This window comes from Gavia stellata, chromosome Z, assembly GCF_030936135.1.
Source record: "Gavia stellata isolate bGavSte3 chromosome Z, bGavSte3.hap2, whole genome shotgun sequence".
Classification (NCBI taxonomy): domain Eukaryota; kingdom Metazoa; phylum Chordata; class Aves; order Gaviiformes; family Gaviidae; genus Gavia; species Gavia stellata.
In genome coordinates, this window is record NC_082637.1 from 26,761,573 (window position 1) to 26,787,187 (window position 25,615).

A 25,615-nucleotide genomic window follows, 5' to 3' on the forward strand; every position below is an offset into this window, starting at 1 on the left:
CTCCCTTAGTGATGATTTTTGATGTGATGTGTAATTTTCTCTTGAGATAGCAACAATAGAAATACTACACATTAGCTTTTCTTAGAGTCATAGGTTTTAATAAATTTTGGAATTGCAAAAGATCTTGAGTAAGTTTTCAAAACACAACGTAATGCTGTAGATTTAAGGAATTTTCTAAGTCAATAAATATGGAGCAATGGAAAAAATCTCCTGCTTGAGAATTTGCGGTTCAGAGGAGATGCTGGAAATCTGAGTTAGCCTGATCTCCTCTTAGTGGGGGGGCAGTAAGCAAAGTTTTGTCTGGATGAGGGAAGAGGGAAATGAATCCGGTGTTTAAACCTCCCCTGCAGTTGGTCCGAAAATTTGGAAACTCTTATTCTACTAGTGATTTTTCAGTGATGTATTGGCCCCATTAAAGTCAGTGGGAGTTTTGCCACAGCTTTTAATGAGGTCAGAAAGAGAATAGTACATTTCAACTGCTTTTTTTAAAGTTGGAAATAAGTTTTATATTTGTTTCTTTTACAGTGATATATTCTAGAAACAAATCCACCTGTAATTAGATGGCATTTTCCATAGAATGATAGGAAGAAGCCCATGTGCAAGATGGGATGGAATAACCATCTTGTGCTGCCTCATGAGAACGACAGTCACTGTCAGCATCTTTTTTTTTCGTTTATTTATTTTTTTACCTTTTGGCATACATAGAATTTGGGCATTTGGGCACATGAGGGATAGTTTAATTTAAGATTTTACATCTACAAGCTCTGCCTTTGGTAGGAAAAGGCAGAAGTAAACAGGGCATAATTAAAATGAAAGGCAAGGAAATAGGGATTTGATTAGGATACTTCAGCGAGTTTTAACTATTTTGCAAATTATTTTAGTTATACTTCACATCTTACATTGTGCCAACAGGATCAAGACATGATGCATTGTAAGTCTACATTCCTTCTATTACCAGTAAAATGAATCTGTCTATGAACAGGATATGGCATGTTTTCAACAGCCTGTCACAATAATGCACTCATTAATATGCCTGTGCAGGTTTATAACAGTTAAATATTTATGAGATATGCAAATGTTTGGTCTCCTTCTTTAATTCACAAGTGACGACTAATCAAAGCTTTGCTTTCTGTTCTTCAACAAAAAAGCTGTGCTCTGGAATGTTGTTTTAGTAGGCAATAATTTGATGAAAATATGGAGGGGGAGGGAATTCTTTGCTTTTTCTCTGCTGTTTGTCTGAACCTGTGCAACCACTTCAGCTTTAAAGCACCTTCTCCTGTTTTGTTATCTGACCGTGAATATTTTTGATGACTTTGAAATGTGTTGCATTTAAAAAACAAAACAAAGACATACTGAAGTATCCAAGTGTCCTTCCCTCTTCTTGGTCCAGGTGCTTCCCGTGGTGAGTATGCACTGCTTACCAGAAACCAGTGCCAGCAGAGCTCCTTGTCTGCAGAGAAAGCTTACTCCAAACCTTTCGGGACAACTTGTCTTTCCTTAAGTACTAATCCTTGTCCCTGTTCTCTTGTGACAGGGGCATGTGATGAATGTACCTTTTCTTACATTTGCAAGTCACCTCTAAGTGTGTGGGGATAGAAATGCAGAGTTGCACCTTTAGTAAGGTGGGTTGGTGTTCGTGGTGGTATTTTCCTGAGAAATGCTGCTTGGTGTCTGGTCCACTACTTTGAAGATTGAGTGGAAGTTGGCAGGAGCCTGCCCTCTCCTCCTGGGCAGCAGCTCCTGGAAGAATGCGCCTCCTCTGAGGAGACCAAGTAGGAGAAGTTTGTTTACTCACATTTATCACTCACCCAGAAAATGAATACTCTCTAATGCTTATCCCACACAGAATCATAGAATGGTTTGGGTTGGAAGCAACCTTAAAGATCATCTAGTTCCAACCCCCTGCCATGGGCAGGGACACCTTCCACTAGATCAGGTTGCACAAAGTCCCCCTCCAGCTTTCTTGTAGGCCCCCTTCAGGTACTGCCAGGCTGCAATAAGATCTCCCCAGAGCCTTCTCTTCTCCAGGCTGGACAATCCCAATTCTCTCAGCCTGTCTTCATAGGAGAGGTGCTTCAGCCCTCTGATCATCTTCATGGGCCTCCTCTGGACTCGCCCCACAGGTCCATGTATTTCATGTACTGAGGACTCCAGAGCTGGATGCAGTACTGCAGGTGGGGTCTCACCAGAGCAGAGCAGAGGGGGAGAATCACCTTTCTTGACCTGCTGGTCACGCTTCTTTTTGATGCAGCCCAGGATGCCGTTGGCTTTCTGGGCTGCAAGCACACATTGCTGAGTCATGCTGAGCTTTTCATCCACCAGTACCTCCAAGTCCTTCTCCTCAGGGCTGCTCACAATCCATTCTCCACCCAGCCTGTAATTGTGCTTGGGATTGCCCTGACCCATGTACAGGACCTTGCATTTGGCCTTGTTGAACTTCCTAAGGTTCACACGGGCCCACCTCTGAAGCCTGCCAAGGTCCCTCTGTATGTCATCCCTTCCCTCCAGCATGTCAGCTGCACCACACAGCTTGGTGTTGTCGGCAAACTTGCTGAGGGTGCACTCAATCCTGCTATCCATCTTGCCGACAAAGATGTTAAACAGCGCCGGTCCCAATACCGACCCCTGAGGAATACCACTCATCACTGGTCTCCACTTGCACATCGAGCTGTTGACTGCAACTGTTTGAGTGTGACCATCCAGCCAATTCCTTATCCACCAAGTGGTCCATCCGTCAAATCCACGCGTCTCCAATTTAGAGACAAGGATGTTGTGTGGGACAGTGTCAAATGCTTTGCACAAGTCCAGGTAGATGATGTCAGTTGCTCTTCCCTTATCCACCAATGCTGTAACCCCATTGTAGAAGGCCACCAAATTTGTCAGGCATGATTTGCCCTTAGTGAAGCCATGTTGGCTGTCATCAGTCACCTCCTTGTTTTCCATGTGCCCTATCATGGTTTCCAGGAGGATCTGCTCCATGATCTTGTTGGCACAGAGGTGAGAGTGACTGTCCTGTAATTCCCCAGGTCTTTCTTTTCTCCCTTTTTAAAAATGGGGGTTATGTTTCCCCTTTTCAAGTCAATGGGAACTTCACTGGACTGCCACAACTTCTCAGATATGATGGATAGTGGCTTAGCAACTTCATCTGCCAGTTCCCTCAGGACCCATGGATGCATCTCATTAGGTCCCATGGACTTGTGCACCTTCAGGTGCCTTAGATGGTGTTGAACCTGATCTTCTCCTACAGTGGGCAGTTCTTCGTTCTCCCACTCCCTGCCTTTGCCTTCTGCGACTTGGGCGGTGTGGCTTGAGCACCTGCCAGTGAAGACTAAGGGAAAGAAGTCCTTGAGTACCTCAGCCTTCTCCATATCCTGGGTAATCAGGTCTCCCATTTCCTTCTGGAGAGGGCCCACATTCTTCCTAGACTTCCTTTTATCACCAGTATACCTATAGAAGCTTTTATTGTTGTCCTTGATGTCCCTGGCCAGATGTAATTCTGTCAGGGCTTTAGCTTCCTAACCCGATCCCCGATCCCTGGCTGCGTGGACAATTTCTCTGTATTCCTCTCAGGCTACCTGTCCTTGCTTCCATCCTCTACAGGCTTCCCTTTTGTGTTTGAGTTTGTCCAGGAGCTCCTTGTTCATCCATGCAGGCCTCCTGGCGTTTTTGCCTGACCTCCTCTTTGTTGAGATGCCTCACTCTTGAGCCTGGAGGTGGCGATCCTTGAATATTAACCAGCTTTCTTGGGCCCCTCTTCCCTCCAGGGCTTTATCCCATGGTATTCCACCAAGCAGATCCCTGAAGAGGCCAAAGTCTGCTCTCCTGAAGTCCAGGGTAGTGAACTTGCTGTGCACCCTCCTCAGTGCCCTAAGAATCTTGAACTCCACCAGTTCATGGTCCCTGCAGCCAAGGCTGCCCCTGAGCTTCACATTCCTCAGCAGCCCCTCCTTGTTGGTGAGAACAAGGTACAGTGTAGCACCTCTTCTCATTGGCTCCTCTATCACTTGGAGAAGGAAGTTATCATCAATGGATTCCAGGAACCTCCCGGATTGCTTATGGCCTGCTGTGTTTTCCCTCTGACAGATACCAGAGTGGTTGAAGTCCCCCATGAGGACCAGGGCTTGTGAACGTGAGGCTGCTATCTGTCTATAGAGGGCCTCATACAATTGGTCTTCCTGGTCAGGTGGCCTGTAGCAGACCCCCACTATAATGTCACCTGTCCCTGCCATCCCTTTAATCCTGACCCATAAGCTCTCAGTCGGTTCCTTATCGATCCGCAGGCAGAGCTCCATGCACTCCAGCGGTTCATTGAAATACAGGGCGACACGCCCTCCTCATCTCCCCTGCCTGTCCTTCCTAAAGAGCCTGTATCCTTCCATTCCAACACTCCAGTCACAGGAACCATCCCACCACGTGTCCGTCTCCATGATGCCAGTAAGATCATAACCCTGCAGGCACCTGCACATCTCTAAGTCCTCTTGTTTATTCCCCACACTAAGTGCGTTTGCATAGAGGCATTTAAATTGGGCCACCCCCCCCCAGGAATCTGACTTACTGGCTGGAATTCCTTTGTGCTGCTGTTCAGGTGCTCTCCTGCTGACCTGTGATCCTTCTCCAGGCTCTGGGCATCTGTTGCTGGCACTGGCATCAAACTGGTAGGGGTGGGATGGATTGAGGTTCCCTTCCCCCAGCAACTTTAGTTTAAAGCTCTCTTCACCATCTTGGCAAGCCTATGACCAAGGATGGTCTTCCCCTTCTCTGACAGATGGACCCCATCAGCACCAGTCCTGTAACCATGTGTTGATTCGCCAGATTCGACTGGCCCTTTCAAAGCCCTTCCCTTTGACCAGAAGGATTGATGAAAAAACTACCTGCACTCCAGAGTCCCTTACCGCCGTTCCCAGGGCTCTGTAAGCCTTCTTGATACTCCTCAGACTGCTCCTGGCTGTGTCACTGGTGCCGACGTGAAGCAGCATCAGCAGACAATGGACAGTACGAGGCTTGGTACAGTCTCTCGGTGACATCCCTGATGTGAGCCCCCAGTAAGCAGCGCACCTCTCTAGAGAGTGCGTCAGGTCAGCAAATGAGTGCCTCCGTACCTCTCAGAAGACGGTCGTCTACTACTATCACACATTGTCCAAGTGTTGTCCCTCCTGCCTGTGTGGTTTGGTGGCTGCCTTGCTCTGCCAGGCAGGGTGAGGTCACGGTTGACGAGCTTGCTTGTCCAGCAACACCTAAGGATGGAAGCTGCATAAAGTGGGAGCTCATGTCAACCTGGGTGGGCGTCAGCTTGAGGTAATTGAGTCTTAGTGTGTAAGCCTCTTTCTGTTTGTTTTAAATAGCGAGTCTGCAAGCATCAACATAAATAGGAGCCACTTCCCCTCTCATAGTTCAAAGCATTTTCACGGTGTTTATAACTGCTAATGAACAATATTTCAGAGGAAGCAGAACCCAGGCTTCCAAGACCTGCACATTTTGGGTTATGAGATGCTCAAGTTTGTATATTGTAAACAAGGTTTAGAAACTCCTCCATGTAGTTGTGCTTTGGACTGTAGCAAGCTTTAGAAGAAAACGTCTAATTGTGCCTGGAATTATTTTATAAATTGGGACGGTTTCAGCAGTCTGTGTGGCCTTCCATTCAGCTGTTTGTTTAAGCCAAGCCAAAAGCCACTTATCTAAAGATGATTTAGTCTTACTGTTGAGCTGACAGAACCAGGCTGGGAGGGGCAGAAGCTGAATTGTAGGGTTTAGTATGATCCCCTGTCTTTGGTCAAACCATACAGGGAGTATGAAGGACTGGCCATAACGTTGTTCTGGAAGGTACTTGCGGGTCTCTTGTATATTGCTTGTAGGGCACCTTTTTAAAATAAACAGCCATGGTATGTGATTGACTCAGATTTGAACTCTGCAGCTGTTCCTTCCTATCTGCCTGGTATGCAAAAGCCTGCAGCTCAATGTCTCTAAAATCCAAACCTTAATTCAAATATTATAATTTGGATCAGCTTCTGACTTTCTGGTTTTGGCAGTGTAAGCCAAATGGAGGCAGATGTGTTTCTTTATCTAGTTCAGAAAAATAGATGTTAATTATTTACTTAGAATCATAGAATCATTTAGGTTGGAAAAGACCTTTAAGATCATCAAGTCCAACCATTTACCTAACGCTGCCAAGTCCATCACTAAACCATGTCCCTAAGCACAACATCTACATGTCTTTTAAATACCTCCAGGGATGGTGACTCAACCGCTTCCCTGGGCAGTCTGTGCCAATGCTTGACAACCCTTTTGGTAAAAAATTTTTACCTAAACTCCAGTCTAAACCTCCCCTGATGCAACTTGAGGCCACTTCCTCTTGTCCTATTGCTTGTTACTTGGGAGAAGAGGTTGACATCCACCTCACTACAACCCCCTTTCAGGTAATTGTAGAGAGCAATGAGGTCTCCCCTCAGCCTCCTCTTCTCCAGACTGAACAACCCCAGTTCCCTCAGCCGTTCCTCATAAGACTTGTGCTGTAGACCTTTCACCAGCTACTTAGCATATAGCAATATTGTGTAGTAAAAGGCAACAGCTGAATAGTCTTAGCTAGAGATGTGAAAATATAACTTGAGGCAGAGTATCTGGCTGTCAAAATTACATCTAAAGAGGAAGAAAGTTTTAGCAATATTTTAAGATCGTTTGTTTTGTTATATTAAAATGACCGAAAGATGTTTCCATTCAAGAACTCAGTTTTATTCTCCCTCAGTGCTGTGAGGATCTGATATTCTCACTGACATCTTTTCGCTGTGTTAGACTTCACTTGATGCAGAGTCTGACCATGAGCATGGTACAGGGAGCAGAGTAAATGAGGCTGAAGGTGTAGTTTTGACCTGTCTGAGAGCAGTGCTGTCCAGCTGAGGAATGGTGGGTTGTATGGTGGGGTGGGATGGTGCTGCCAAGACCCTCACACTGGGGAGCTGCCCGGGTGTGTGGCTTACGTGCGTGCTTGCCGTGCAGGGCTCTTTCCCTCCTGGGGTACCCGCTTGCCCAGCACGGATGGCCTCCTTCCACACCTGTACAATTGAGTGCAATAGTAAAAATAGGGGGAGACCCAAATGACTAAGGCACGAATCTGCTTTTTCTAGTCTGCTTCCTCAGCAAGAATTATTTTGAATGAGGTAATACCAAAGGGGTTAAAGAACTGTTGTATATTTTGAATTTGGGCTGTCAAAGCAAATATTTTGACAGTCGGTCAGAAGTGGATATTGAGTGGCATGCTGTGAAGAACATACAGTTCTGTCATGGAAAAAATTTGTCGAGGGATGGGAAACTGAGAGGAGGAATAAACAGCCAGTTTTCATCCTTGCAAGGGCCTAGCTTGACTTTCTGTTGAGCCAAAATGGAAGAAAAGGGGGAAGCAGAGTGCTGGTGTGAAGCTTCATGAAGCGCAGTTATTTAGCACCAGTTGTATCTGGAAAGGCTTTGATGTATGACACAAACATGCTGTTGGAGCCGTGTGAGAATTGGTTAGTTTCATTTGGAAACTCAAGGTCGGGTGTGTTGGAAGGAAAAGGTTAACTCCACAAGTGTGACTGAACTGTAACTTATCTCCAGTACTTTATCTGCAACCTTTCCTTGCTAAGTCTCATAAAGAAGAAATGCCCCTGCCCCTCCCCTGGTCTATGCGCTGTCCTACTTTATGTGTTTCTGTCCGCCTGCTCATGAAGAGGAGTTGTAGGAGAGTGGCCCCTGCCCCTTGTCTGGTCTCGACATCCTACTTCATATGTTTCTGTCTGTCTGCTCACAAAAAGGAGTTGTAGGTGAGTGGCGCTCCCATTCGAGGGCATCACCAGTACAAGAATAAATTTATGCAGAAGTTCTCCCATGAAGGGTACAGTGCTCTGGAGATACATTTTGTACCAGAATAAAGTACTCGTTACCTGGGAAAAGCCGAGCTGTGAAGGTTTCATTGGAAAGCAAATTATTTTCTGTTGAACTGTAGTTACCAATGACATTTACTAGCCTTTAGGTGCTGTGGAGTTCCCTGTGTTACAAAACAGGGAAGTGTATGTTCCAGTGAAGTCCTGAGATTTGACACGACTTTCATATCATCTTTAGACAGGCTATTTTGCTTTTGCAGTGACTTTTCTGGAGATACTGTGTTTTAAAATGTTACTGCAATTTATTCTTGCACCTGCATTTTAAATGGAAAAGACCCCATGGTTTGGTCTTTTCTTCTGATTCTAATATAGCATCCCACATTTGTTATTAGTGCTATGTTTTTATCGTTGCCAGTGTTCATCTGGAATTTCCACCTACTTAAGTAAATATGAACTTCGTTCTCATCTGTGTTCAATAAACACTATTTTATGATCAGCAGGTACAGAGTAAGCAGTAACAACTATGATGGGTGTTCAACTTTTATTCATTTGCACCTCAGTTAAAATCCTGGAATTACAAAGACGAGGAGTTAACACGGGTGTGGTACTTGCACAGAAATACAGCTTCTAGAGCTTTTTGGAACTTCTTAAAAAATAAAGACATTTTCTATTAAGTTCTATTTAATCGTGCAGATGAAATCAGAAGAATATAGGTTTGTAGTGGACATTGCCTACATTCCAGCTGTTATTTAAAGTGGAAATACTGAGAGAATTAACTTTTTTTTGGCAGGCTGACACTTCAGCAAGCTGTTATTACAAAGGGTGTATTCTAGTATCAGTATGTCAGGTTGCTTAAAAACTTCATGCTTTCCCCAAAAAAATGGAAAATGAGCTGAACTTTATCTCTGTATGGCTAAAAGCACAAGAAATATGTTTTGCCTTTTTTTAAGGCAATGCCGTTTCATCGAACTAAGGGAGACAAAATTGAGTTGTTGGCACAGCAGCTTAAGTCCGTGTATCTGCTAGTACCAGAGGAGTCTGCAGATCTAGATGAAAAAGTGTAACGCAGATAAAATCTTGCAGATGATTCACTACCACTAGTATAGGAGGGAGTAGAAATTGCTGGATGAAATTCTGAATGTGTTGAAGTTGTGGGCGTGTGTTTCATTTTGCTTTTAGTGGGACTAGGATTCAACCACCAGGCTCAAAACTCCTAAGAAATTAAATACCAACCCCATGACAAAGCTTAAAAAAAAATTGGGGATGTCTGTTTTTCTGGCATCTGCTGATCCTTTTGTGTTTGGCAGCAGCACAGCAGTGAGGTCCAGATCTGGTTCTCCACTCTCTTGCCTCCAGTTCAATGTCGGTATTTTCTTTTTTGTGAGGAAAACTTGGAAGTGCTATGTTCTCATCATGGAGGGGGTAACGTGAGGGCATTTCCTGCCCCCCCCCCCCGCCTTGCTTTCAAGCGATGCAGTTTCAGTGCAAGTGCAGAGGCATGTGTGATGACCCATTTGTTATTTTAAGGCCAGTATTTGGGTATGAGTTGGAAGTATAATGATCTCTGATTGCCTCGTACTCAGATAAGTGTAACTCTGGGAATGTCATCAGCTACTGTTGAAGGGCAGCATAAAGACTTGGGTGAAGCCTGGGGAACATTTCGCTGCAGTCCCAGTGTGCACAGGACTGTGGAAGGGGGGAATTGAGAGGAGTCAGGAAGCTCAAGGCTGACTGGCAACCCCTCTCACCGGGGCTCTTGGACACTTGGCAGTGACTGGGGCATTTTCCGCAGATTCCTGTTTACGGTGGCGTAAATCACCGGAGGCCGCCAGTGTTGGCATCAGTTCAAGATGAGGTGTGTGACATACCTGCAGGCAGATTGCTTTTCTGAAACACTGGTGCAAAGCTGGATACAGAACCCAGTGAAGCACTGCTCCTGCAAAACCCAGGCTTCAAAAGGATGGGCTGTGTCACCACATCGCAGGGCAAGCTGTCCCCAGCTGCAATCCTGTTCGCCTCCTCTCAAGGCTGGGGTTGGCTCAGCTACAGTCAGCAGAAGCCCAGAAGGTTGGAACAAGGTTCCTCTTTGCCCCTTGCACCCAGGCACGCATGGCACATGAAGCTGTGCCTGGCTTCCTTCCCGCAGGCACACCGTGCTGCCTCCCCAAACTGAAGGCAGGAGCTGCACGTCTGTGAAACTGCTTAAACGTGTATGAACATTTTGCTGGGTAACTGCCAGCAACCTTGGTAATTTTGACCAGAGGAAGATGATGGGGGCGTGGTGGTAGGAGTGGGTGGGACGGCTGGGTGTTGCTGAGACCTTTGCTTGCAAAGTGCTTGACAAACACCCGCGATGGGATGGGGCAGAGCAGATACTGTACGTATGGCCGGACAGTGGGAGATTAATCACTCCCCTGGGACAAACCCGGGAGGTTTCCAGCAGGCTCTGTTTGACGGGCCCTCGTTGATGTGGATCTGCGCAAGGTCTTGGCTCGTTGTGGGGGTGGAAACGAAGACTTTTTTTCTCACTGCTGATGCGTTGTCTCTTTTTTCTTGTAGGTGTGTGATGTCAAACAGTGGGCAGTCCTTGTGGTCTCCCCCGCCAGCCTGCAGCGTCATGTGCCAGTATGAATATTAAGAAAGAAAAGCATACTTCAGAGCTCAGCATCCCAGAAAGAAAAAAGGAGGAACTAAACGGAGAGAACAAATGACTGCACTGTTTGCAAAACTTGGGGCCGCTCACTTTTTCTCCTGAGAAATTTCATCTTGGCCTTTGTGAGAGAGCTGAAAGAGCAGGCAGAGCAGCCACAGTGATTTTCTTAGGGTCCTTTTTTTCTTACTTAATTTAATTTTTTCCCCCTCGTGCCTGGATTTTAAGACTGACAGCTGCACCGATCAGAAGCACTGGACATCAATATGTGTCATGTCATTGTAACATGTCGGTCGATGCTATGGACTCTCCTGAGTATTGTGGTGGCTTTTGCAGAGCTCATCGCTTTCATGAGCGCAGACTGGCTGATTGGGAAAGCAAAGCCTACAAGCTCCGAGGATGTGGACAACAGAACGGGGGGGTCACAGGAGCCTTACCATCCGACGCTGGGCATCTATGGGCGCTGCACCAGAATCTCCCACATGCAGCTTTCTAGACGAGACACGCTTTGTGGTCCTTACGCTGAAAACTTCAATGAGATTGCCAGTGGGTTCTGGCAGGCAACCGCTATTTTCCTAGCCGTGGGAATCATGATTCTCTGTGCCGTGGCGTTTGTGTCTGTCTTTACTATGTGTGTACAGAGTATTATGAAGAAAAGCATTTTTAATGTCTGTGGGCTGCTACAAGGGATTGCAGGTATGTGCACTTTGAGAGCAACTAAAGATTGTAATTTTGGGGCCGTTCAGCTGAAGAAATACAGCAATTCTGTCCTGTCTACAGACAGACTGCATTAGGCAGACCCAGAGCGGTTCTATATGCTGGTGTTTGTTCAAACACAACTAAAATTTATAGCTACACAGCATGTAATACATTGACATTGGCAGCAGAATTGCAGCCTGATATATGCCAAAATGAACTGACCAGTGTTGCTTTTGTTTGCTGTTCAGTTTTTTCCCTCTGTTTGAATTTCTTTCAGTAACAAAAACAACTCTCCTTTGTTACCAGCAGAGAGCAAAGTTAATACTCGTGTTAAGGCAGTCTATCTCCCTCTTGCTACTTTAGTAATTTTTCCACGGACCAAAGGCAATTCTCTGTGTCTCAGAGGCTTCATGACTGCGGTGAGAGTAAATACCACCCCAGGGATAAGAACAGGCTGCAGTTGCACACCACTTCTCCAGCATTTCATGCTAAGAAGCCTTCTTCAAGGCTGTGAGCTTGACAAGCAATACCTTATGATAAACCCTTCCTTTAGCCAGCTTATTGTTCAGCTGCAGTTACACAGCCCAGTGAGTTTATATTTTCACTGTCCAAATATCAGCTGTGCTTTGCCTGAAAAGATGAATTGATTCTAGAGATTTGGTGTTTCTGCTTAAACCCATGGATTCTCAGAGATTAAACGACGGTTAGTAAACCGACACTGGGCAGCCTTAGTTAGAGAAGTATTTGGCTTTCTGTACTTGCCAGCGAGCCATGGGGAGAACCTGTGCTCTACACAGGTTTTCATCTTTTGTGCTGCCTGCATCTGGTCGTCTGGAAGAGGAGAGTGGTCTTCTGCCCACCTCTGGCAGTCCTCAGAGACCTGTGAGGAAGGAGGGAATAAGCAGGGCCACGTCCTCTTTCCCTCTTGGTGGTGCTCTTAAGCAGATGTTTTCAATTCATAAAATGGTTTCATTACAACAAAAATTAGGAGTTTTAACTTGTTTGCTCAAAATGTGAATCCGGCTTCTCCCCTCCTCACCTCCACTGAGGTGGCCAATCATGTCTGTGGTGGCTGTACCTAGATGGGAGCTGTAATGATAGGTGTTCAAACCTTTATGAAGCTGGTTGGTTTCATTTGCTTAGTTCAGACCTAAATTAATCTTACTCTAAACACATATGGGGAAGCAGGCAAAAACTGAATTTGATGCCTGCTGCAGCCCTCCAAAGCCAGCAGTACGGGTCAGGGAGCGGGTGACGCTGGCTCCTGAAGCACTAGCACAGTGGGTCTCACCGTCCTCCTCTTCATGCATCCTTGGTATAAAAGCGTACTGCTTATTTCATGTCACCAACAATGTAAGGTTTATGCTTCTGGGGCAGATTTATATCCCTAAGTTGGCTCAAGATGGTTCTGTTCAGATGCTGGCATACAATTAGCAGATGAATGTCCTTTAGATAAGAATTACAGGTGTTGCTGTAGTCACTCCTGGTTTACAGACTCTGCCAGAACCAGTGTGACAAGGAAGCAGCTCTGCAGTGCAGATTAAGCTAGGGGAAGGTTTTAGCTCCTTGCTTTCTTACCCCGTACTTCAGAAATAATCCATGAAACCTGTTTTTCAGGAGATTACTTTACTTCTTTTCTGTTGGAGGGGTATTTGTACAGGAGAGATTGCTTACCAGCATAAGTAGATGTTTGGCATGTCAGACTTGGGTCTGTTGAAAAGATAACTTTACTTACAACTCTGATACCATCTCAAAATATCTAGTCTAACATCAAGACTGGCAGGAAGTAGGTTTTTGTATCTTAGAATACTGTTCTGGAGACCATGCATTTGTGAGAAAATATGTGCAAAGGCAGTTTTATGTTTTATTATCAAACCAGCTGTACCTCTAATGGGACTTGTGGCCTCAAGGATTGAACAATATGGTTGACAAAGCATTTCTTACATGTTAGGGGATAGATCAGTCCTTTTTGAGCTGTACTGAGGATAGAAGCACTTCCCTTCTTATAATTCAGATAAATGACACAGCATGAAACCGGGTAATACAAAGGTCACGTTACTGAAACTGTTGCTATGAGAAGTACGCCTGTCAGTATTTGCAGCCAGGCGTCTTGTGGCTAGCAACTCGTTTTCTCAAGATTAGTTTTATTGGGTCTACTGCTACTTTTGTGCCAGTAGCATTACAGCATCTGCTTACTTAGTTGAAATTATTTTCCTTATGACTTATCACAGCTGTTAATTTCAGCTTTCTCAGTCCCTGAGTTTTGGAAAATGCTTAAGCAAGTTGTTCAAGAAGGACCGTTGTCGGCATGGTTAATCCATACAGGGATTATGATAGCTGGACTAGAGAACAAGACACAAATCTGCCTTAATCGTCTTAAGCAGAAGATAATTCTTTCAAATGTGAACAATTATGTTTTTAATAAGTGTAAGAGAAGAATTCACAAAATCATTTTGTTTATCAGCCTATATCAGTCCAATATTTGCAAGTATGTCAAACATCTCATTTTCAAAGATGAGATGCACCCATGGTAGAGTCTTCTACAGGAACTCAGGATCTTGCAGTCTTAATCTCATTTAAAATCTCTGTATCTTTGCAGTGGAGATTTAATATAATTAAAAACATACAACAAGTTAATTTATTCCTGGAATTCATAATGAAAAAGCAATAACAGACACCGGATATATCTTTTCAGTCTAGCAACATTGGTTGTGACCTGGATGATGCCTATGGTGACATTACAGAACAGAAAGCAACATCTCTTCTGTTACGGCCCTTGGACAATGTGCAAACTCTCATTTAGGTCAGCAGGAAGGAGCCATACATAGATCTGGTCCATAGGGGGTTTTTTGTGGCAGAAAATTAGAAATACAAAGCCATAAAGGAAGAAAATATGGCTCTTGTTTAAACTCCTATAATTCCTTTGTTATAGAGCAAGACCTTCTGCCGCTTATTTTCAGACTGCAGTGCCTTTCATTCTGGAGCTGTAGAAACAGTAATCAGCGGCCCTGGTTTTGGAGATGTTTGAGGATCGTTTCATCTGGAAAAGCATCTTTTCTCTGCAAATAGAAATTGCAAAGAATGGAGCTGTGTAATTAAATAGATAATTACTACCCAGCAGCAAGAAGACCAGGCAGACTTTCATTTAAATGTCTTTTTGGGGAAAGTACTCTATTTTTACAGTTGTGAATCACTTGAAAAGCAGAGGCTAGAAGAGGCAGCATGTTATTATATGGTAGCTGATAAGAACCAATTCAAAGGAAATTTTCACAGTAATCATCTAGTTAAAGAAGTAAATAATTGGTGATCCCCTATTGATGTATCTTGGTATGCATATAGGATAGTTGCATGTGTTTACAAGCCTTATTTGGGCTTGGGTACTTCACTTTGGTGCTAAGTAATATAATCTAAACGTAACCTGGCCTCGAAGGCGGGGGCTGGGGGGGAGCTTAGGACAGAGCCTAATAACAGGTTCGGCTTCTGTCTCTGACACAGTTTCCATTATGAAGTTCATCATCAACAACTTTTCTTGGCTTTTCTTTTTTAACCTCTAAGTGCACAGCTGGGCACAGCTGGCCGCCGGCATCACGGCTGAGTGGACACGGCCCCTTCTCCACAGCCAGTGGCTGCCTGACTTGCAGGTGAGCCACAACCCACCAGTGACACCCTGACCATGCACCAGGAGGCGGAAGCTAAATTAGCAGCACATATATTATCTCTGCCGCAAAACTTGAGCCCCCTCTGTTTCCTTGTGGGGAGCTACACCATCATGTGCCTGGGAAGGCTTTGGGGAGAGCAGAGGGGAAAGCATGTTGGCGTGTCAGGAAGGCAGCTGGGTTTGGGAGTTCATTTTCTGTTACTCCTGCTTTGCTGTGCTGGAGCGGGTCTGCATTACCAGGCAGGTTTACTGAAAGGGGATAAAATAGCTCCTCTTCTCTAAAGTCTTTCCAGAGTGCTGATGGCTTCATCTGGGAGGCCTCTTGCAGGTCACCCCCTTCTCACCACATCTCTGTTCACGGTCCACTGTCTCCTAGCTCAAACAGGGCTTGACTAAATGGTTTTCTGACGGAAGCATGAAAAAAAAAAAAAAGGCATGTAAAAATTGGGTTGCATCAGTCAGAAGACCAGCTGTGTCCCAGCCGCATGCTGAGGGGTGTGCCTGGTTTGGTCAGGTGAATGCATGGCTGCATTTTGCCATGGTGTGGCTTAGCTGGCTGGGCCACTGGCAGCCTTTAGGAGATATACATCTGGTCAGACGAAGCAGAGGTTTGTGTCTTCAAAGGCCGCTGCAGGTGGGCCAGGAGTATTAGGTTGCCCTGGCCAATTTGTCGGAGTCTGTCTGCTTGGGCCTAGATGCTGCAGGTTTGGGCTTCCCTCCCTCACCCCAGCAGTTTCTCCTCCAGCATTGCTGGGGGATGACTCAGCTTCTTCCTTTCCAGGATCGTACTTTAGCATTCTCCTCTCATCACCCAGTGCTGAGGATTCCGTAACATTTCACCCAACTTTGTTCCAGCTGTGCATGTCCTCTTGTACCCCTGCTTTGTTCTTGGAGGCTGTTTTTTCCCCTGGCGCTTGTCCTGCTCAGTCCCAAGCAGTGAATTACCTTCCACTGTACTTTCTCTTTTCAGGTATCTCACAAGGTCTCCTGCGTTCATTCTTCTGTTGTTATTTTTTCCGTTTATTAGTGCTCTTGTCTTCTTCTGTTCCCTGCAGTGGTATCTTGGGGGGTTCCTTCATCAGAAACGACTGCAGTACCTGGGCAATAGTTCAGTTCCAGGAGTGCAGCTTTACCCTCAAATGCAAGGAAACTTCTCCACAATTTTCTAAAACGAGGTGAAACCCAGTTTGAAGCCAGCTGTGTCTGTAACACTCTGTCTTGGCTGCTGGAAGAATTTGGTTTACATCTCTTGCACTAAGAACTAGTTCAGCATGTTATACTTACTGGTAATCATTTCCATTTGGGAGGCTGGGTGATTAGGAAGATGGCCTGAGCAGACCGTGATGTGAACCATCTGAAGGGGAAGAGGATCTGGAGCTGCTTGTGGGGGTGTATGAAGTAGGATCCGGCTGCACAGGGTGGGTTTGTGGTGCATGGGGCCGTGCGGCTGCACGCTCCTGGCTGCTGGAAGGTAAGGATGCCGTTGGGAGTTGGGGAGGAAGAAGCTGAGGAGGAAGCGGGAGGTTGGCCAGAACTTTTCTTGGAGAGGGGAGAAAACGCAGAAGGAGAAGCAAGCTGCTGTGCAGGGGGCATGAGGCTGCTAGAGCTCTTTGATGCTCACAGCATGACTTGAAAGGTTATGATAGTTGCAGAGTAGTTTAGGATATTAAGTTGTAGGTAGCAGCACACTGTAGAAAAGCATTTTGTCTGAGAAAAGGCCAAGCTGGCGAGCAAGGAAGAAAGCACCTTGTGAGCTCACATTGCTGCCTGCGGGCAATGGAAGCTGTTGCTTGGCCTTGGCTGGGGAGACCAGGCAGTAGGCTGAGCGAGAGTCCTTTTGCCCTCCAAGGCAAGGAAGTTTCTTGTTTGTCTTTCTAAAACGCAGACCATGCATTTTTTGAAAAGCATATTTCCTCTTGGATTCAGCTCAGAGTTTTTCTTTTCTGATGCCAGAATTCTGAATTCTTGGGGCGGGAAGAAAGAAAAAAAAAGGGGGGGGGGGATTTCTAATGCAAATCCTGACAGTCTGAACTGCTTTTGCTGTCTGCGGTATAGTGCTTCCTGTAACCTATATGGCCAAATGCCAACACGACATCTAATACACACTTGGCTGCTGCAAGTTCAAGCGAAGGGGACTGCTGTGTTGGAATATGCCAGGGAAGGAAAACTGAGTGCAAGTGCTAAATTGCTATTGAGCCTGAGGGAGAGTATTAGTAACTTCAAAGAAATGAAGTGAAGATTTCAGTGTTTTGTTAGATTTGGTGGTCAGCTCATCTTCTGTGCTACCAAGGTGGGCATGTGGGAACCAGTAGACACCCAGCAGATTGTAAATAGAATAGAAAAATAAACAGAAAATTTAGGCTTTCAGTGATCAAGTTTGGCAGGTGATTTTCTCGGCAGGCATAAATCTCTTCCATCAAACGGTGCTCAGTGTGAGACTCTCACGCTACCCACTGAGAAATGTGCACACTGAGGTCCCTTCCTCTACCCGTGTAGGTGAGACGCCAAGAACTTCTTTACACCCTGCTCTGGCGATGAGGGGTAACAGAGTGCTGGCTGCCCCCCAATAGCAGGGGGGATAGCAGGAGGGTAGCAGGGCTCCCTTTCCTTCAGATTTTTGCTTCCAGCCCTCAGAGCCAAGACCGATGCTTCTGTTTGTATATAGGATGCAAACACTAGGGGAATATTTAAACTCAATAAATGGTGTGTTTTCACTCAAACACAAGAAAAAAGATGAAAATTACTTTAAAGATGTGGGACTAACTTATGCTTAGCTCCTGTCTTCAGTGTGCCTGGTGTGGTGGTAAAGGAAATCGGTGGTTTTGAGTTTTGCTTCCTTCCCCAACGCAGATGACCTGCACTCTGCTGCTGTACGACCCATAAAGCTACCTGAAATTCTCCCCTTCCTGCATCCCCCTTCGCCTTTTCCTTCTCGCTGAGCCTTAGTTCCTCTGCAGCTCCTCCCCCCAGCACCCCTGAGGTCTTGTTTGTGCTTCAGGATCAGTATTGAGGAAATGTAATGCCTTGAAAAAGATGGCCTGCAGCCCTCTTACCTCTTTGCTTAAGCCGAGGTGGGCTGTTGCTTCGGTGTCCCTGACAGCTGCGGTCGGGAGGTGGTGGTTTTCACTCCCTTTCTGTTGATTCAGCATAAACAATGGATGGTTTGGAGGGCATGGCGCTCACTGGTCAAACGGCAGTGGAAAAGGTTACGGTGAGTGGTGTGAAACGTACGGGGTCTTATACAACACAAAGTGCTTTATCTTGACTTAATTGCAGAGTTAGCATCCACCTCACGGGAGCCCCTGTAGTGTGGTGACATCACTCCACATCGCTGACAGCCAGCAAAGAGGCAGCTGTGTCATTTCAGGGCTTGGGACTGATCTTACTTTGAGTCTCCACATTTCCTTCCCTCCCAACTAATGGGGACTCTCACCACATGTATGAAAATCAGTAAAAGCTAATGGGGAATTTGCCCTCCCCTCTCCTAAAAACAGGAGTCTGCAGGCTCAGACGTTGTTACAGAGAAGTCCAAGCAGTTAGATCATGCCAATATCAAAAAACTGAATCCCCCATATGATGTCATTCTGCCAAAGCAAAGCACATCAAGCTGATAAACTTACTTATTTTTGTCTTTTTCTGTGGGTAGCAAAATAAACTTAATAGTTGAGTCTTCCACCAGTAGCTCCCTGCACTCTATTCCTGTCCCTGTTTCCACACCCCAACACCAGTAATGCCATCGGAAGTTTACATATGTTTGCATAGGTTTGGTTATGAATGAGCATCTTTGATTTGCTTAATAAATGGGAAAAGACGCACGAGCAAATGGTATAGTTAATTTACTGTTGAAAAGAGTAGGGATCTTAACCTCTTCCTCAGCTTGGGGAAGGCAGTGGTTAGGGAACTGCTTTTTCTTCTGGTAATTGCTTACCCTTATATGACCCTGAGACAATTTTAAAGGAAAAAAAAAATATCTCTGCAGGTTTTGAGCCATCACCTGGTTATAGTTTTAAACAATTCATTATCCTGCCTCAGCTTAAGGTATCTCAGGTACACAAATCTGTATATGGCCGCAGTCCTCTGCAGTGACTGCAGATATGGAGGTATGGATGTTGCCTCGGTGCATTGCCCACCGGCAACCCTCCCCACCCTCAACAGCCATGCTTCCGCCTTATCCCAAATCCCCTCTGCTTGTGCGAACCTGCACTGAGAGTGGTATCCAGGTAGGCTTTTTTAAGCATTGATCTTTTTAATCTTAGAAATTTTTCTTCTGTTTATTATGCAGCATTTCCAAGTGGACCAGAGGCCAACTCCAAGGCACTAGGGCTTCCAGAGTCTCCCCCTTCTTTTTGGGCAAAGACATTCTTGCCTCTGGTCAGCTGCTTGTGTTTGGTGGGTCTGGCAGTCATCCAGGGGGATGGAAAGCAGCGGCAGAGGCCGGTCTGGGGCCCTGTGCTGCAGGTACCGTAACTGGCGCTCCCTTCAGCATCTTGGCAGTACTCTCACCCTTTTCCTATAGCCAGTGTGGAGTGCTGAGACCACCGTGTCAGCTGGCCTGAGCCTGCCTCATTAGCTCTCATCTGATTAAAATGGGATTACTGAATCATTTCATAGGGCTGAAGGTGTCTGTTATACAGCTGCTGAGGAGGCCGTCACTTCGGTTGTCTGTCAGTGGATGAAGCATTCAAAAGCACACAAATGGCGACCCGGTAGTATTCCCACTGGCTAGGGGTTTCTCAGGGAAGGTTTGCGTATGTGAAAGCCTCCTTAGGATAAGCTAGCGTAGTACATTTGTACAAATATTTTACACCTTAAATTGTTCAGCTGTTCAGGTAGCATACTGACAAATTTGGAAATATGAGCAATAAAGGCAGGGTTATTTTGCCTGGCTGGTGCAATGCCCTTGGGCTGAGTGTTAATCTCCTGTGGTTGCACAGAAGATGAGAACGATCAGGATCACTGCCACTGAGGAAGCGACCCGCCTGCGCTGCCTGCATGGTGTTGTGCAAGGCTAATCCCTCCCCACCTTTACCCTTTTTCTCTTCCTCTCGTAAAATGTTGTTGCTTGGTTGTGCTGCTCCGTGGGAGCCTGTTGCATTGCCACCTCATTGATCACAGCTGCTTAATTTCCTGTTTCTTCAGCAGCATTTAAAAGCTTTTTTGCTATTTTGCTAGGAAATGAGAAGATAGTTTCAGGCTTTGCAACGGCAATTGGCTTTGTTAGTATATGCTGTTGTTTAATATGGCACAACAGCAGCAGCACAGGAGACTGTCAAAACTACGTAGCATGCCTTCACTTAGTTAAACAAGCATCTGCCTAGGCCCTGTCTCAAGGGTTGCTTCCAAGGACGGAATGAAAAAGCTTTTACTCAGATCTGACCCCAGCACGTAATGTGACATACAAATGCCCATAAGGATAGAGTGGTCTGTTGGTTTTCCACGATGTTAGCCTGGCAGCGCTACTGCAGTGTATAAAAACCAGGAGGAGCAATTGCTTGCTGCAGTTCCAGGCCCTTAAAAGGGGAAAAGTTCTTGGTGCATAAATACAAAAACGCTTCTCCTATAGAAAAAGCATTACTGAACCGTCTAGAAACGTCATTGTACTGCGGTGCAGTCTGCTATATTTATATTGGTATTTCACAGTATGCTGTAATGTTTTGCTTTGGTGCTTTAGGAGGAAGGAGTTGCTTTTACATCATTTGAATATAGAAGGGCTGATGTTTAATAGGTTGTCTGTGTTGTAATCAGGAAATATATTTTAGTTTAATAATCCCAATAAACTCTAAATCTCATCTAAACTCTGTATTTCTTAAGGCTTCTTTTTGAAAGCAGGTAATTAGGGATTGATAATAAGGATTGATTATAAAATGTTATGTGGGCAAATTGCCTTCAGTGAAAGATGGGAAAAACGTTCTCTGCTGACAGACTTATACCAAAGAGTTTTTTGATGAGGTCTCTGGATAAGAAAGTATTTTAAATAGTTTTCTGTTGTCGTTCCTAGGCATCTGGCAGCATTGTGTAACACTCTTTCAGACCTGTGTTTTACGGAATCCTAAGAGGAAAGGTAACTGAGAGCTGACAACAACTAACAAAAAGGAAAATGTAATTACGAAAAATCATCATACTGATTTAGAGAAGTGGGCTAGCGCTAGTTGAGAAGTAGGGACAAGAGTATGTGTACAGCAGAGGCTACCCCCGCAGCAGTGCATCTGAGCTCAGAGAGTGGGTTAAATCTAGAACAGAGCAAGCCTGAGCTCAGCGAGCCTGTAGAGGAGCACAGTGGAAAACAGCTTGTAATGTTTTCAAAATGAATCTGTTCCTCCCAGCAGGGGGAACAAATTGCAATTAATTCCACAGGTAGATTGGCTGTGAATTAAAACTCTCATTTACCGTACGTCAGCACGAAGAACTGAAAGGATTTGTTGCAGAAAACTTTTCTTCAGACAGAGCACTTGATTTTTGTTCTGTTCTTTTTCTTGAAGACTGGCTTCTCTTCAGAGACACTGGGACAAGAGCAAAAACGTTTATTAAGAAAAACAAATTTCTATCATTAATATTTACTGTCCTCCTGCCAGATACATCTCAAGGCAAACTGTCAACAAGAGATAATTGTTGCTTTATCGGATTATGCTGACATAAAATTATACAACACAAAACTGAACTTTGTACTTCTATGCTTAACAAAAGTTTAAGTGCTTTAATCTTAATTTACAACATTTGATGGCTTAGAAAGCCGCACAATACAGGTTAAATCCAGAAGTAATATTTGAATGAGTCAAGTGTAAGAATAATTGAATCAAATTCAAGAAACTTAAGAACTATAATAGTTAAACAATCCAGAGAGCAACTTTTATACACAAATCTGTAGATTGTACTAGGAGCTGGTCTTGTGTTCCTGTGCGCCATGAGCATAAACGAACGCCAGGGATAAGGCGCTTGGCTCCCCTTTCCAGCCCCTTGTAAGCTCCAGGCCATGCTCACTGCCCTGTTTCATTCACTGGCAAGATACTTTGCTCCTGGCTCTGTGCAGCCCATCCAGCGCCCTCCTCTGCCGTTCCCCCAGGGACTCTTCAGAAAACACAACCACATGCCCCCATGCTGCTTTGTGCTGTCCACGGGCAACTGAAACCTCATTTCTCTTCCTTTGACATTTTTCTTAACACTGTCTTGTTGCAGAGGCTTTAAATGAAGAACTTGTTAACCGGCAGGCTATGGATTTGATGAAGCTACTTTCAGTATGCTGTTTGGGGTTGTATCTCACTTGTGCCTTGCGCTCCATCTCTGCTTGTCTTGTCTGAAAAGCAGATTGTCAGCTATTGGAGGCAGAAACTGCGAGCAGAGCTGCCAGGCTCTGTGGTAATACAAATAAACCAAAACGAGAGTGCTGCAGGCAGGCGAGTCCTAAGGACTGAGCAGCAGCTACAGAAAGGTAGGGATATAGGAAGTTAAGCTTAAACTTCTATCAAAGAAGCAAAGCAATGTAAGGGACCTGGCCAGGCTCTGCCCTGTGGACACTGGTATGAGAACTCAGCGCTGAGAATTTACCGTGTTTTTTCCCCTTGTGGATTGTCTCGCCACAGACTGGCCTGTAAGTGGTTTTTGCGCGACTGCAGCTTCTTGTTTGTGTGTTAGATGTAGAGCAAGGCTATGCTGTTAGCTGCAGAAACAGCCCTCTGGCTTTTTCACGTTGCATAAAATAGTCGTGTAGTGCCCCTTAGGTCAGAGGTGGAAGAGCACAGACTGCCAAGCTATTCTTACTGCATTTAACTGTTGCCTGTTTAAAAGCACACCATGACTTTCCAAACAGCATCACAATCTCTCCTGCCCTTGCTACCCCTGCTATATCTTGTTCTTTCCACATGGGCATTTTCCCTTCCCTTCCCTCTGCATTCATGTTCCCAGGAGTAGAGAGGTGGTTCTTTTTCAGGGTTCTCTGGAAGCCGCTGCTCTGGTTACAGGTAGTTGGACAGACAAGTGCTTTGGATTGCTGACTTCTGCTTTAGCCCATGGTTTGCTCTGTTGGTGGGTGGTAAAGCATTGTCTGTTTTGTTTAAGCTGCGGGAGTCATTGAGATGAGCCCTGTAGCCTGTGACCATCTCTTTTGTAGTTACAGGCAAAGCTCCTCTTGATCTTTTTACTTGAGCACCCCTTTTTGGGCAGGTAGGGTGAGTAAGGAAGGTATCTCTGCACCCTGCGTAGCTCAGCCATTGCTCCGGGTATTGGAGCTTTGAGCTGAGTACATGATGAGGAGTCTGTGCCTCTCCACTTGCGTTAGTCAGCATGAAATCCAAGGAGCGCCGTTTCTGTTGTGGCTATGTTGAATTGGCTTAACTGAATCATCTTTATTCACTTTTCCTAGCAAGCAGGAACCAGGTATTAATGAAATGAGAAATGATGATAAATATTAGTGATAGTGGGAAGAGGTGCATGTCCTGAGCAGCTTTCTGTCTACACTGATACGGAGTAGTAGAAGGTAGGTTCGGTAGTGAAAACATTTTATTTTTTTTTCTTACGCTGGGCCAGTATAGGATTCACAAAATTAGCTATCTGAAGGGAAAAACTCAGGTGAGACTCTGACCGTATTGAAGTCCAGAGTTAAGACTTTTCTCCAGATGTTGTTTTCATCTCTCCAGGAATTTTCTGTACTCTTAAAAAACAAGTTTTAATTCAGTGAAGTCGTGATGGCTACACTTGACAGCAGTGTTGCAGCCTTTTGGGGGGCTGAGTTTTGGGTAGCAGCTTTTCGGCTTGGGGCATACATACCATGAACCAGTAGCTTTCAGGAGTTGTTCAGTGCTCTTGTTTTGGTAAAAGGAGATTGATGTAGCTACTTGGTCCTGCTTGTGACTCAGCCATAAGCCAGGTTTGCTGTTAAACACAGGCTCTCTAGGTTTGTGAGTGATGGAGTGGTAAACTTTAAAAACTTCCTTGTTGGCAGCAGCTACATTGGCATTTCAGATCCGGCTTCTTAATCCGGTGATGGTGATTTTTTAACTGCCAAAGGGCTTAAGATCATTAGAGAAAATGGCAACTGGCCCATACCAAGGTACAGTCAGAAAAATACATAGTGTGGTCATGCTGGTTATGCAGAACAGGAAACTAGTAGTGAATAGAGGAGAAGGAACTGCTGGTGTTTAGTCTGAAATGGCTGCAGGGCTCAGCAGGATGAAAGCACAGCTTATCCAGGTCTGTCCAAGATAAAGCAATACTTTATACTTAATGTAGTTTGGCCAATCAGCCAGGAAACACTGCATAAAATTTGTCATTGGTTCTTAAATATAAGCAGTGATGAAATCCCTTCACAGAGAACGGATATCACTCGCTAATGGATTTTGCCGCCCCAAAGAATAATGACATTTAGTTCATTCATGCCCATGGTGTGTGTCATCATTAGAAAAACGCTGGAGGAAGGACTTTCTTTTGTGAAATGTCTGGCATTCATAGACATTAATTTTAGTCAGTTGGATGGTGGCTTTCGCATTTTATTTATATTAACTGTTTACTAGCTAGGCCCAGCTTTTCTTTTTCAGTGAGGAAGTTTTCTTGTGTCTGGCTGAATTTCTTTAAACAAACAATTAAGGAAACCTGACATACTGCAGAATAGGCTAATCTAATGGAATTGAAGAAGCGGCGAACGAGTCTTTACAGCTGTTCCTGGTAATCTCTTAGAATAGGGAAGATAGATATGTTTAGATAAAACACTGCACGGTATATATAGGGAACAATCAGTAAAGGAATGTTGGATGGATGAGGAGGAGTCTTCTCCTAATCCTAGTATTTAGGAGTGAGCAGTGACCATGATAACCATTACTACATGTGTTGCATTTGGTGTTAAACTGACCATTTGTTAAACTTCTGTCTTTGTTTTTATTTCTAGGCCTCTTCCTTATCTTAGGCTTGATACTTTACCCTGCAGGTTGGGGATGCCAGAAGGCAATAAGCTATTGTGGACCTTATGCTTCTGCTTATAAACTAGGAGATTGCTCCTTGGGCTGGGCTTTCTACACAGCTATTGGTGGCACTATTCTGACGTTCATCTGTGCAGTCTTCTCGGCGCAAGCTGAAATAGCCACATCCAGTGACAAAGTGCAAGAAGAAATAGAAGAAGGAAAGAACCTTATCTGCCTCCTTTAACTCCAGTGGGGAAAAATACCAGCGCATGGATCTTAATTTGCTTTCCATTGACTGGACAAGCAGATCCGCATACCTGTTTCTACCATTTGTGTGATTGAGCCCCATGCATTCCAGTCCCGAACTACTGAAATGGTCTTTCTTCCTTGTTGGGCAACGAGGATCAGAGAAAGGATCCCAAGAAAGCAGAATGTAAATACTTGGGGATTTTTTTAGTTTCATTCTATGATCAGGACACAGTGGAGTATGTTAATCTGACTGGGGAGCTGAGGAATCATGTATATAGCAAGAATGTTGCTATTATAACTGACAAATTCTGATTGATCGGCTTGCCTTACCCACCTTGGTCACTTTGAAGAATTTGGATCTAAAATAATAAAAGCCAGCACGTTTTTTTTTTTTCTTATACAACAGAGAAGCCTATTTTAATTAGGCTTTTTTTCCAAGGGCTCCTCTCACCTGTGAATATTTCACCACCACCTGGTTTGGTACCATACTTTTCATTGAGGTGCTTTTTGATACTGAACTTCCTGAAAGTACAGTGCCTTCTCAGATAGCAAGTATACGTTGGAGAGAGCAAAGTTGACGTGACACAGTTTACATCAATGTTTAAGCATTCAAAAAGTT

At 44.9% G+C, this 25,615-nt stretch overlaps 1 protein-coding gene across 1 annotated transcript; it reads left to right on the forward strand.

Annotated features, from left to right (window-relative positions):
* The first annotated feature begins 10,714 nt into the window (after positions 1–10,714).
* Positions 10,715–25,134, forward strand: LHFPL2 (LHFPL tetraspan subfamily member 2). Its single transcript, XM_009807702.2, has 2 exons — positions 10,715–11,199; positions 24,735–25,134. The coding sequence occupies exons 1-2, from the start codon at positions 10,770–10,772 to the stop codon at positions 24,989–24,991; spliced, it is 687 nt and encodes a 228-aa protein (XP_009806004.1). The 5' UTR covers positions 10,715–10,769; the 3' UTR covers positions 24,992–25,134.
* The last annotated feature ends 481 nt before the right edge of the window (positions 25,135–25,615 follow it).

Excerpts from the sequence above, each read along its gene's own strand:
- LHFPL2 (XM_009807702.2), top strand. The coding sequence starts at position 10,770 with ATGTGTCATGTCATTGTAACATGTCGGTCGATGCTATGGACTCTCCTG. Across the intron at positions 11,200-24,734 it reads GCTGCTACAAGGGATTGCAG|GCCTCTTCCTTATCTTAGGC; the intron begins GTATGTGCACTT and ends TTTTATTTCTAG.